General features: G+C 38.3%; 2 protein-coding genes across 2 annotated transcripts; one reads left to right on the top strand and one right to left on the bottom strand.

The window, feature by feature from the left end:
• Positions 1-482: 482 nt before the first annotated feature.
• LOC143547398 (uncharacterized) lies at positions 483-7,707 on the top strand. The gene is made up of 5 exons (XM_077038835.1): positions 483-524; positions 6,049-6,184; positions 6,288-6,439; positions 6,605-6,686; positions 7,480-7,707. The coding sequence occupies exons 2-5, from the start codon at positions 6,056-6,058 to the stop codon at positions 7,591-7,593; spliced, it is 477 nt and encodes a 158-aa protein (XP_076894950.1). The 5' UTR covers positions 483-524; positions 6,049-6,055; the 3' UTR covers positions 7,594-7,707.
• A 2,396-nt stretch (positions 7,708-10,103) lies between these two features.
• On the bottom strand, positions 10,104-11,478 carry LOC143547423 (uncharacterized). Its single transcript, XM_077038853.1, has 3 exons — positions 10,596-11,478; positions 10,315-10,497; positions 10,104-10,238 (listed from the first exon to the last, which is right to left on the bottom strand). The coding sequence occupies exons 1-3, from the start codon at positions 11,268-11,270 to the stop codon at positions 10,203-10,205; spliced, it is 894 nt and encodes a 297-aa protein (XP_076894968.1). The 5' UTR covers positions 11,271-11,478; the 3' UTR covers positions 10,104-10,202.
• Between the last annotated feature and the right edge of the window lie 2,008 nt (positions 11,479-13,486).

Below are 13,486 nucleotides of genomic sequence, written 5' to 3'. Positions count from 1 at the left end.
ATTGTAGTTTTTCCTTGATTAAAACTATTTTTTTTTAGATTTAACTCTTTCCAGAACTCAAGATGTAAGATGCGCAAGAATATAAGGAATTCAAGGGTTAGAAGAACACCACCAAATTTATAAAGATTCAAGTAGAAGATAACTAATTCACTCAACATCCTATTTCATATTCTCTAATCGAGAGTTGCTTTATTAATTGTTTCTCTTATATGGAAGAGATAACCGACACATCAATCATTTCACTAGTTCAAAGGTAGTGATCAGCTTATTCATTTCACTAATATTAAGAAGTAGCGATCACCTCTCTCACAAGTCACCAAACAAGTGCGGTGATCCCCTCATAAACTCCTCATTAAAACAATAGTAGTGATTGTCAATTGCCAAACTATTACAACAGAGAAATTGGGTTCCCCAGTTTTCGGCCCAACTTTGTTATGGGCCAATGGGCTAATGTCTAAATCTCCACTTCGTTTAATCGGTTCCTGAACATTGTTCTTGACAGATTAATAATATTCAATCTCCAGGTTTGTTCATGTGAATGTAGGGTTTTGGTTTCTAATTGGCTGTTCTGTCTTTACACAAATGCTGAATTTAAGTTTACGTTCGTTAATTCAATCTCACCATTTGCGTTATAAACTAATTGCTTGACCTAATTGCAGCATAGAGCCATTTCACCTAATTGTTTGATTTTAATTAATCAACACTTACTGGTTTATGGTTTCTGTTTATCAGCATTTACTGAACCTTTGCTCAGTTATGATGATGATTATAGACTATTATATTTGATCATTGAAGAAACGTGTATCGACTTACTTGAATTCGATCTACGTTCATCGGGTATGAGTGTGCTATATCACCGATGGTTTTCCGATATACGAGTTCTTCCACCTACAAAACGAACAACACCGTGAGCTTACCCCTCAGAAAGGGACAGAGGGGTCCTCTTTGGGGTAACCCTCCGGTGTGAGAATAAGATATTGCAGGAGAAGATAAGGATGTGAAAATGAGTAAAGGACTCAGAATATATTTCTTGCCTGACCCCAACTGTGGAGGTGGTGTGGTATTTATAGTATTAGGGTTTCCAATGATTGGGCTCAGACCCAATTAGGGCCTTTTTGGCCTCCTCCTATTGCTTCGCGCCACGTGTACTTAGGACACCTGGTGCTTTTTCATTGATTATTCTCTGACCAAGGTATTTTACCTGACCCATGTGCCATCACGTGGTGGCATATGGGTTTTGCTGAGTTGTCCACCCTTCATTGGCAGCTGTCAACATCAGCACATTCTTTATTCCTTAAAAGATACCTTCTGGAAGGTTGTCTGATGAGTACAATCATGGTTGTCCTTATCCTGATTTGGATTAGACTATTGTCTCATTCGTTGTGTTGTCCTTTATGCGCCTATCCCGGGGATGCGCAAGGTCTTCTCTTTATTCTCACGCGCAGATGTGATATGCGTGAGCATGTGATATGCGTAAGCATATGTGATATGCGCCACGCGCAGATGTGATATGCGTGAGCATATGTGATATGCGTCACGCGCAGATGTGATGCGTGAGCATATGTGATGCGTGAACATATGTGATATGCGCCACGCGCATAGGTTTTGGCTTTGTGTCTTCATGACATCCTGATTTCAAGCCTCTTGTCTATATCTTGTGGGTTGACCCGCCCCGCTCGATGTTAAGGCGGTTGCATACCCCTTCAAGCCCCCCCAGTCTAATGTGTGTCTTGTCTCGCGCGAGCGAGGTAAGATAGATATTAGACTTAATAGTTTGCTCTTTTAACAGGGTTTGTCTTTTCTTTTTCATTTCTCATATGTGCGTTGCGCGAAATTTTTATCCCTTTGGTTAAAACGAATCGTCAATGCACGTGGTTGGTTGATGCTGACATGCATCAGAGATGGAGACGTTATGTGTCAGACCTTTCACGTGCTCGAGGTGCTACAGTTGCCTTTCACGTCTCCTCATACAGTGTCAGGAACACGTGTCGCGCTTATGTTGGCCTACGCCTGCGCGTGGGGGCGCGTGAGCGTAGATCTGATTATTACTTGTTTCTCTTTCTCTCCCCTGGACCTATAAAACCAAACCTTTTGAACGGTTTTTTCTTCATCTCCATTGTCATTTTCAGAGCTTTTGCTTCTTCAATTTACATTCCGATTAAGAGCCATTATCTTTGCTTCCAGATTTCCGTGCTTAAAGTAACCATATTGTTCGATTCGCAATTGTATGTCTGATAACCCAGACACCACAATTTCCCCTAGTAAAGGCCGTGTAAAATCAGTGGTTATGTCTACTTTGAAGAAGACCGGCAAGGGTAAACGGGTTGCTGAGGCCTCGTCGGAGGAAGGAAGGAAGAACAAGGCGGTGAAAAGATAGGATGAGATTCCCTGCAAGTTGAAACAATCTGACTTTGATAATCTCGTCGCCTCTCAGGGTTTTCTCCCTGAGTATGGCTGTCTGCTCCCGGCGACCGGGCAAACGGCGGCGGATCCTCCCGCCAGCTATATTTCTTTATACTCTCATTTTTTCACCCACTGTAATCTTCGTCTTCCAACGACGAGGTTTATAGGTGCACTCCTCCAGTTTTACGGGATTCATATATCTCAGGTTCATCCATGTGGACTAGTGCGCATGACTCATTTTGAGTTCATGTGCAAAGCTCAGCGCGAGGAGCCCACCCCTCGGCGCTTTCAATATTTTTATAAGCCGAAAATCCAAGATTCTTGGTTCTCATTCACACCGCGCAGTCAGAAGGTTAAGTGCTGTACTGTTTCCTTCAAAAGCCTTCATGACTGGGCTGAAAAATTCTTTTATATCAAGGCTGGTGTGATTCCCATTCGCATGACTATGCGCGCGATTACTTCCGCGCCCGCGGATGATGATGTTCTTAAGAATCCATCTGGCGCGTGGGTTAAGAAACTATCTGCTAATCCATCCCCCGCCAGGAAAATTTGCGAGGAAGCGTTTGTGGGGGTTGGCATGAGCAAGAGGTGGATTGACAGCGGGACTGAGCCTGTCATCCATGTTGATGGCTCAGGTGGGTTGTTTGTTAATTGCATTAATTTTGCGCGAGTATAATTCGTTTTGCTGATATCACTTGTCTTGTTTTATGCAGAAAGCAAGGAATACATCCACGCCGCCTATGACGAGCATACGGAAGGTGGCTCTGTCGCGCTGAGCGCTGGGGAAGTTGCTTTCCCTGATCGCTTCAATGATATGTTCATCCTTGTCGATTTAGAATTTTGTTTTTACAGCGATGCGCTTGGTAAGCCTTTGTATTTGTGCTTAGGCCCTTAGAGTATCAAATTTGGTTTTAACATTTCTGTTGCGCGTATTGTAGATGCGCTCGCTTATTATGAGTTGGAGCTTGTGGAAGAGGAAATGGAGGAGGAAGAAGCTGAAGCGCAAAAACTCAAGCGCAAGGCTAAAGGCAAAACTGGCGCAGGGGCCAGTAAAAAACAGAAAAAAGATGATGCCTTTGTTGCCCAGAATCTTCCTTCTACTCAGGCGAAGGGACTTGAGAAAACCAAGGGTTTTACATCCAAGTTTTCCTCGTCTTCTTTGCCTCAAGGTGTGGGCAGTCCTCCCGTCCACACGAGGTATGGTGCCGCCACCTCGTCTCTGCGCGCGGCGGACAAGGGAAGCGGTGCTGTGCCTGCTGTCTCGTCTTCTCCAACAGGTATACTTTGTTTATTTTCTGTGGTTTTATGAGCGTGATTCTGATAGTCATTAATGAAGCTTTGTTCACTCAAATGTTTGTAGAGCCGGCAACGTTGGTGGCTCAACCTCAGGCGCAGCAAGGTGCCGAGGCTACGCCGAAGGTTGTTTTGAAGTCCCCTGTTTTACCCTTGAAAAGGGGGAAAATGGACTTCATGGCGATGTTTAATTCGCGGATTGCGGTGCGCCAAGGTATTTATTGCGCTTTGATTGTCTGATTTTTTCCTTTAGTTCAAGTCATGAATCATTTCTCCTTGTCTAGACCACTTGGCATCTTGGTTTTGTGTTGAATGGGAGCCTTCGCAATGCGCTCAGTGAATTTTGAATGTTTTACCAAGATGGCTGGCCTATATGGTGTGGTTATGTCCACTTGCTCTTTCGCTTGTGGGTTGTATGGTGTGTATAGATCCATATCAGCCTTGGCTCCAGGTGCTATGTTCATGTGTGCGCGAAGCTGTGAACCTCCTGCATGAGTATCTCGCGTCTTCCTCATGCTGTGCACCTCTTCCTCATCACTAATATCAGCGTGTTCGGTGTGAACAGAATGACCGTCTTCCGGCGCGCGCGCCCTTTTTATTGTTCCCTGAATGGTTTGTTTATCAAATGCGAGCCTTTGTGTTAAGTCGGCTAACTTTTTGTGTTTTACCAGCTCATTGTATTTGTCCATTAAACGCCGTTGTTCGTTTATGAGCCATTCTTTAGGGTCATTGGTTTCAACTTCCGGACCCATTGGTCCTTTTTGTTTTGCACCTGTCAGATTTTGGAACGTGAGATCGTCTGGGGGAGTTTCAGTCTGGCTATGAGGTGTTGTGTTGAAGGGATGGTTACTGGTGGTGCGCGCAGTGTCACGCGGCGCCCTCAGCACCTGATGTCCCTCATTAACATTCTCAAGCTCATTATCCTCCAGAACTTGATCATTGTTTCGAACACCGGAAACCATGGTGAAGATTTTCAGAGAGAAAACTGATGAAATAGTGGTTTAGTTGCCGTTGTAACAGGTGATGGCGCCAATGAAGAAACGTGTATCGACTTACTTGAATTCGATCTACGTTCCTCGGGTATGAGTGTGCTATATCACCGATGGTTTTCCGAGATACGAGTTCTTCCACCTACAAAACGAACAACACCGTGAGCTTACCCCTCAGAAAGGGACAGAGGGGTTCTCTTTGGGGTAACCCTCCGGTGTGAGAATAAGATATTGCAGGAGAAGATAAGAATGTTAAAATGAGTAAAGGACTCAGAATATATTTCTTGTCTGACCCCAACTGTGGAGGTGGTGTGGTATTTATAGTATTATGGTTTCCAATGATTGGGCTCAGACCCAATTAGGGCCTTTTTGGCCTCCTCCTATTGCTTCGCGCCACGTGTACTTAGGACACCTGGTGCTTTTTCATTGATTATTCTCTGACCAAGGTATTTTACCTGACCCATGTGCCATCACGTGGTGGCACATGGGTTTTGCTGAGTTGTCCACCCTTCATTGGCAGCTGTCAACATCAGCACATTCTTTATTCCTTAAAAGATACCTTCTGGAAGGTTGTCTGATGAGTACAATCATTGTTGTCCTTATCCTGATTTGGATTAGACTATTGTCTCATTCGTTGTGTTGTCCTTTATGCGCCTATCCCGGGGATGCGCAAGGTCTTCTCTTTATTCTCACGCGCAGATGTTTCATGCGCAGATGTGATATGCGTGAGCATGTGATATGCGTGAGCATATGTGATATGCGTGAGCATATGTGATATGCGCCACGCGCAGATGTGATATGCGTGAGCATATGTGATGCGTGAGCATATGTGATATGCGTGAGCATATGTGATATGCGCCACGCGCATATGTGATATGCGCCACGCGCAGATGTGATATGCGTGAGCATGTGTGATATGCGCTACGCGCATAGGTTTTGGCTTTGTGTCTTCATGACATCGTGATTTCAAGCCTCTTGTCTATATCTTGTGGGTTGACCCGCCCCGCTCGATGTTAAGGCGGGTGCATACCCCTTCAATCATCAATTATGCATAATTTATAGCAACTTCTTTATTTTTTGAAGTACTAAAAATGTAGAATTGTCATGTCTAATTAGTTTATTTGTATTTTTCTTATACGAAAAGCTTCGTGCGCTTTATGAGTGGAATTGGAACTCAGATGTTACTCTGTGCTGAGTGTGGAATTGCTGATATTCTGTTTGTTGATGGTTACTTTTCTTCTTTAGTTGGTTAGCAACACATTTTAAAGTTATTATCATGTGAATTTACATACTTTGAATCTGAATTTTGCAATGTCATAGACTTTAAGCCTTTTCGATAATATTTTTTATTTGTTTATTTCAGCAATTAAATGGCGTTATTTTCTGATCCGGTGACCAGTTTTACGGGCATAAATTTTCCTAAATCACTATCACACATTCGGAAGTTTCCTGTGAACACATCAGTAAATTACCAAAAACGCCACTTCGTTTATGAAAAGGTAAACATGTCTTCTCTTTTTTTTAACTTTTTTTCCTTCATCTGCCGCTAAGTATGGCAAATATCATGTTTTGATAAATATTTTTTATGATGATTTATTGAAGAGTTTTAAAACAAGACCTCAATATATCGTTCAAGAACGTTATGGTGCCAAATATGCTGTTTCAGCCGGAAGCAGAATTCATGACCTTAGTTTACATAATAATAACAATGGGAACGAACCCTTTTGGTTACCACCTGCAAAGGGCTTTATAAGGTAACACACACTATATTATTATATGCTTTTTTACTTCTCCCTATTCAATACAAAAAATAGGGTAAAACTTTTGACATTTAAGGTCAAATATGTGACTTCTCATATCAATATAATTGTATGTTTTGATCACATACTAATTGTGAATATTCTTGTGTAAATTTTCAGGGGTTTAAAATCTGTATTGTCCTTTCTCGCAGAGCAGCCTAGCCAGCTGAAGTACATAGAATGGCCAGGCTTTCAGAATACGGTTAGTGTTCATAATTTGCAGCTACTTATATTTCCTTCATTTAATTTTTGTTTTCGTCTTATATAACTTATTTAAGCATAAGTATATGTAAAGTTTAAAAAAGGTATTTTTAAGCGTGTATACAAGTTTTAGATTTTTTTACCCAAGTATCTATCTAATACAACCAGAGAAGAAAATATAAACTTATTATGCTAAACAGATAAAAGAAACGACTTTTGGTCTTGGATTAAACCTTTTACTGTTTTAGACTAAAATTGGTAGTTTTTTTTTCTTGTTGAGTTTACAACGAATATTGTATTTACAAATTGAAGCTATCAAAATTGCAATCTCCAATGTTGTGCTTAGGAAAAATATAAAATATTTGACTATTTGTTAAATATCCAAAATACATAAAACGATATTTAGTCGTGTGAATTTGTGTGAAAATTCCATCAATTTATTTGTAATGATGATGATAACAAAATAAGTAATTTAACTTGCAGTTTTTGTCATTACTGCGCCTTTCATGTTACGCAATATTCCTTTCGACCAGTGTGTCGGTTGTTTATATAACTCAACAGTTAAAATGGTATCAGGTCAAACAGGTCAAAATTTCCCCAGAGTGTATTTGAATGTATATTAATTGTTTTATTAATTGAAAAAAGTAGTGCCCGTACCTGTTTTGACTTGTTACCCAACCGTTCAGTTTGCTACCTCTAGAAAGCATATAATTTTTAACACTGATAAATGTATCAATGATGGAGGTGAACTATTGAGTCTAATTATTTATCTATTTATTTATTTATTTGTGCAGGTGAAGACTGCTGTACTGACTCTTGTTCTAGTGGCAATCCTTATTGTGGTGTTGTCCTCGGTTGATTCTGGTCTCTGGTATCTTCTTACCGCTATTCTAAGGAAACCTGTCTGAACGGGCATCAAAGGCAGATACGATGAAATGAAAATTTATATCGGGTAGGATCGTATTAAAACTGAATTTGCGAAATTATATAGGATAAATGATGTTTTTGTACATTAGCTTCTCCATTTGATTTGGAATATGATGGCATATCAAAATTATAAATTTGTTTGAATATGGAAATAGACATCAAGTCTTTTTAACCTTTAAAACCAACTTGAAACCGATAATCGAAATTGTGATGGTGAGTCACCATTCAGGAGTGAGGAGTGAAAGCGGTCTCGTATACCCTTGTACGGCTTAATAACATCAAAGCAATAGAGATGCTAATTGTTATTCTCCCTTTTCTTTTAGCTGTTTTCATAGAGCTTGGTTAAACATACAAACTTTGATGAGTGCATTTTACATTGAGCTTTTTGGGTTATATATTTAACTTGTTTAAATATGCATAAAGGTTGTTTTGTTTCAAGTATAGCATATCGCAAATAGGTAAGCTGGTGATTTTTATTCTTCAATTTACATAGTTTGATTGATTGTACGTTAAGCTTGTATGATTGTATACTGGGCTTGTTTGATTGTACAAAGGCTTGTGCATAAGGTCGGAGTAGTTCTGTACTTTTGTTCGTGATCTTTATGTTACTAGATTATGCGTATTTCTTTTATATTGTTATCACATATATTTTTTAAAAAAGGGATTTTAGATCTACACTTGTTTGGCCGTTCAAAAAAACGTCTTGATATCGATAGACCAAAGAGCCTTTAATTATATCATATTTTTTTAGCTTTAAAAGATAATGGGTAGCGAATATTGTTTGTAGACTTAACTACTGCCTAACGTTTCATGAAAGTAACAACATTGGATATTAACATTTAAAGGTCACTTGTTTAGGTATTCAACTTTCAATTTGTAACAAAGGTGGGTACTAAGTCTAACATCCGTTAAAAATTTAACAAAATGGGAGTCATGTGAAAAAAAACTTAGTGAAATCTTGTCATTACACCTTTAACCCATGCTAACGTATCAACTGCTTATTCTTCACTCCTTGTTTATAATACATAAAAGATACAGAGACACGATTAGGGCAAACGGCGAACAATAGGCGCGTGGGAAATCAGGACAGAATTTCAAAACTTTGAATTTGACATGGCTTTCGGTACGTAATTTTGGTAATGATATGCTATTAAACCCTTCGTTCTTGATAATAAGATGAAATTGAAAACTGTATTTTTTTATTTTCTGGTTCAGGCCTTCATCCAGAGCTTTTTTCTATCAAAATTCACCATGATAGAGAATTTTCCATCAGCAACTACCATAAAGTTTATGAAAGAGGCTATGTGGATTTGTTGAACATAGAAAGGTTCTGTATTTTTTACTTCAATGACATAATTAAAAATTCTTGTTATCTAATGAAAAGAATCATGAATGTAACGAAAGTCCTTGGTAAGTGTCGTGGTATACTAACTTTTAATATGTTATTGAAGTAAAAAACATACAGAACCTTCATGCGTCCCACAAATCTATATAATTGACCTTACCCCTTTCATTAACTTTGTGGTAGTTGTTGATTGAAAATCCTCCACCGTTGTGAATTTTGATAGAAAAAAGCTTTGGATGAAGGCCTGAACCAAAAAATACAAAAATATGGTTTCAATTTTATCTCATTATCGAGAATAGAGGGTCTAAAGAGCATATCATTACCAAAATTACGTACCGTAAGCCATGTCGAATTTAAAGTTTTGAAACTCTGTCCTGATTGCCCACGCTCCCATTGTTCTTCGTTTGCCCTAATCGTGTCCATGTGTCTTTTATGTATTATAAACATGGAGTGAAAAATAATCAGTTGATACGTTAGTATAGGTTAAAGGTGTAATGACAAGATTACCCTTAGTTTTTTCACATAACTCTTCTGTTAAGTTTTTTAACAGATGTTAGACTTAGTACTCAACTTTGTTACAAAATTGAAAGTTGAATACCTAAACAAGTGATTTTTAAAAGTTAATACCCAATGTTGTTACTTTCATGAAACGTTAGACCCCAATTGTGTAGTTAAGTCTTGTTTGTATTATATAGCAGACGCTTGGAGGCTACTGCTTTTGTCTCACGCCTAGGCTTCTAGAGTGACTCACGGCCTTTTAAAACCAAGGTAATGTGTGAAACACAATAAAAATCAAACCGAAACCATACCATTCCAAATCGTACACCCTCCGGTTTTATGCCAATAATATCAAAAAATCGGTTTTATGCCTGGTCCAAAACCAGAATTCTTTTTTGCTTTTAGCTTCAAGAAACGATGGTGTTACGAAGCATTAAAGCTTGAATCCCTAACCCGAATGAATACAAAAGAGTGACAGCTTCGACTTCTAATGTCTGTGAGCTTTTGTGGCGGGAGCGTTGCCAAACAACCATCTAAGTCAAAGTTAATGTAGCCATTGTACATAACAAGATATGTTTACAACAAATGGTCTCTAATTCAGATTGTTGCATTCTTATCAGTTTAACTTTTTGGTCTTTAGAAAAGAGATGGTAAAAGACTCATGAACAAGGAGAGGAAGCGAGTTCTCCAACATTTAATCCGCTCTCTACATGCAACTGAAATCATCATCAATGGAAATCCTGTAATTCACTGCTTGCTGTTCTGTTTTTGTCTCTCTGCAGCCTGCAAAACAGATCAAAGAGAAAATTAATTAGTAAATAAAAAGTTAAAATTAATAAGAACAAAGTGCAGGTCAAACCTTTTGAAGTTTTTGCAAGACTGAATCTTCAAACGCCTGATATCCAGCACCAGCAAGCTCTTCATTTGCCTGTGAAACAACCGGCTCACGTGCACTCGAGAAAAAATTAGCCACTGCTGGTTGAAGCGGTACAACTAGCAAACGATTTGATATATCTCCACACATAACTCCTGTCGCAGCCACCTACAAAAATACAAATAATAATAGATACAACCCAATTAAACTGTGTTCATATAAACACTTAATAATTAATAAAATTAACTTTAATTAAAAACACTTACAGCTGCTTCTTTAGTAGCCATAACGATAAGAGCCGACCCTTTTTTCTTCCTAATAACCACATCCTTAACTTCACCAAATGTCTCGAACACCTCCCTTAATCTTTGTGCATTATAATCAACACCACCCTTTTCCCACGAAACTTTTAGAATTTTCTCCTTTTCTTCTGCACTGGGACCTGCATTACCCGTGTCACTTGTTTCTCCAACTCCACTTTGTTTTTTAACGTTTTCAGTTGTAACGGGATTAGATTTATTAGCATGCATTGCACGAATTCTACTAATTTCTTCTTTAAGTTTTCTAGCAATACTCTCTTCTTCACTTGCAGCTTTTGCAGATGAATCTTGAGCTGCAAAAGCAGACCGTTCTCGTTCTTCAAGATCCGACATCATTCGCCTTCGTTTGGAATCATGTTGTGATTGGCGTTGAAGTTTTTGTTGTTTAACGCGAAGAAGATCGTGAAAAAGTTTTCTGGCTTTTTCATCTTTCAAGATTTGGTAAGATGTTTGAAGTTTTTGGAAATTGGCGGGTGCGTTAGGGTCATCGGGTCGTTTGTCGGGATGTAATTCTAAAGCCTTTAAACGGTATGCTTTGATTATTTCTTTCTCTGAAAGCTTGAATCCCTCTTCGCCAGATGGCAACCCGAGAATGACATAATGGTCAATGTCAACATCCATGTCTTGTTTCTACTTGCTATAAACAGGAAATAAAAAAGAAGAGTTAGCAGCCTAATCACAGGAAATTAAGTAACTTAAATGGTGATCATAACTTATAAGAAGTAACCAAAAATATTAGGTAAAAAAACAGTTTGATAAGATTAAGAATGCTTTAAATATTAACAGTATAAATCTTGTACAGGGTATGCTACTAACGTTCCTCGCATGATGAAATTACTCTGCAGACCTATAAATCTGTGTTCAAACCGCGATAAAAATTGGGCATTCTATCCAAGATAACAAGTGGGCCTGGGAAAACAGGCGGGGAGGTCACAGGTTATCACGAGTCGATTTAAAACAGGTCCAATTTGGTTTGGGTCAAATCAGGTTCTGACAAAAACAATATGTTCAGGTAAAAATAGGTTCTGACAAAAAAAAGGTCCGGGGAAAAGCAGGTATGCTTTCAAAATATTCAAATGACCAAAATCATCAAATATATAAACAAAATCTGTTCAAAAATCTACCAGATCATAAGACACAAATAAGCAGGTTCATTAACTCAAGCCCAAATTCAACTTTTATGATAATAATACACAGGATACACATAAGCAGGTTCATTAACAGTTCTCATTGTTAATATTTTGACTAAATTTTTGTTGACATCAAATTTCAATCAGCAGGTACATTAACAAAAGGAGAAGGTACCAAATAGAAACGTAATATAGACAAAAGTTTTAAGAATTCAAGAGCCAGATTCAAACTGATTATGTAAAACATATAGCAAACAAATGTGATTAATAATTGATCCATGGTCTACAGAAACCAGTCACATCAGATCTATGCAGTTAAGGCTGAAAAATATCAGATATCGTCAAGATCGATATTTGAGATATCGGTTATCGCGGTGGGATGCCGGTAATTTTAATATCATGCAAAATTATATATATATATATATAGCAATTTAACACTAGCAATTCAGTATAGTCTCCTACCATTAACATATTAACCTTTTGCAACTTACAAAACACCAACAATTGTAGCAAGTAGGAACTTATTAAGACTTAAAGCACTAACACTAAACACTAAAAATTGGCAATTAAGACTTAAAAAACTGGTGATATATCGGTCAAACATCCCGATATTATCGGGACTGATATTCTGCTAGAGATCCGATAACCGCTATAGCACTGCAATTGACTGCATAGAATCAGATGGTTCATACCTAACTAAAAGAAAAAAAAAATTGGATTCTTGTTACCTAAATGACAAATCCGAAGTCAAATATTTTGTTGATGAAGGCGGTCGGCTGTTGATTTAATTATGTGGTGTGGTGCAACAAACTCAACGGCGGCGATGGTGTAGCAACGCCTGAAGAAAATGACGATTAAGGGTCTAGGAATTGAAAAGTTGCTACTTTGCGGGTGGGTGTTGTAGGAAAGCTCAAGATAAGAAAACAGGTTATTGGCATCCTAATTTAACCTTTTCGATACGAATAACAGAAGCAATTGAACAAAAATAGGTGTTCCGTATGATCCTAGAACCTTTTATCTATCTGGGTTTAAGTCAACCGAAGAAAATGAAAAGGGACTTTTGTGACCTAATTTTCATATATGGATTTTAGGGCATTCTTTATGTCTTAAATCTTAATTGTGCAATATCCATCACTTCAGAACAATAATCAACAACTAGCAACAAATTCGAGGAATGATACAGAAAACAAAATCAATTCTTATCAAATATATAGAAAATAAATCAAACATGCATACCTGATGTCTGTCGAAGAGCTTAACGGTGAGGCAAAGAGGGGTGTGGGTTTGTTTCTGATTTTTGTTAAGCGAGGGTTTTAACTTTTAACTATTGCTGAATGCTGCTGATGATGATGATGGAGCCTCCGAGCTTACGTGGGTGGGTTGGCCCAGCACACAGCCCTCTTTGTTTTGCGAATGAGAGAAAAATAATAAAACTGTCGGGATTAGTATATTTAAGTTTAATTGCAAGTGAAATGAAACCACGTTAACAAAAATCGTAAAATTAAAACTATTTGACTAAAAACACAGATTTGGACGAAAACTACAGTTTGCTCTATAGAAAAAGCATTACTAACACAAGAGTTAACATAAGACAAAAATTTCTAAGGATATGATTTCGAGTAATTATGTCCGGTTTCATCTATTCTCGTACCTTAATTTTTTCTCATACCCAAAACACGCCCTGTTTCGATATTCAATCCGGACTCA

Source organism: Bidens hawaiensis, unplaced genomic scaffold (genome assembly GCF_021521415.1).
Source record: "Bidens hawaiensis isolate Kalapana, Puna unplaced genomic scaffold, B.hawaiensis_p1.1 tig00014716_1, whole genome shotgun sequence".
Classification (NCBI taxonomy): Eukaryota; Viridiplantae; Streptophyta; class Magnoliopsida; order Asterales; family Asteraceae; genus Bidens; species Bidens hawaiensis.
This window is presented reverse-complemented; position numbering and strand designations above follow the sequence as displayed.

Bases quoted from the DNA above. Each gene is read 5' to 3' on its own strand.
- LOC143547398 (XM_077038835.1), top strand. From the start codon at position 6,056: ATGGCGTTATTTTCTGATCCGGTGACCAGTTTTACGGGCATAAATTTT. The intron at 6,185-6,287 runs GTAAACATGTCT...GATTTATTGAAG, and splicing joins GCCACTTCGTTTATGAAAAG to AGTTTTAAAACAAGACCTCA. The intron at 6,440-6,604 runs GTAACACACACT...GTAAATTTTCAG, and splicing joins CCTGCAAAGGGCTTTATAAG to GGGTTTAAAATCTGTATTGT.
- LOC143547423 (XM_077038853.1), bottom strand. From the start codon at position 11,270: ATGGATGTTGACATTGACCATTATGTCATTCTCGGGTTGCCATCTGGC. The intron at 10,498-10,595 runs GTAAGTGTTTTT...GTATTTTTGTAG, and splicing joins TGGCTACTAAAGAAGCAGCT to GTGGCTGCGACAGGAGTTAT. The intron at 10,239-10,314 runs GTTTGACCTGCA...TCTGTTTTGCAG, and splicing joins TCTTGCAAAAACTTCAAAAG to GCTGCAGAGAGACAAAAACA.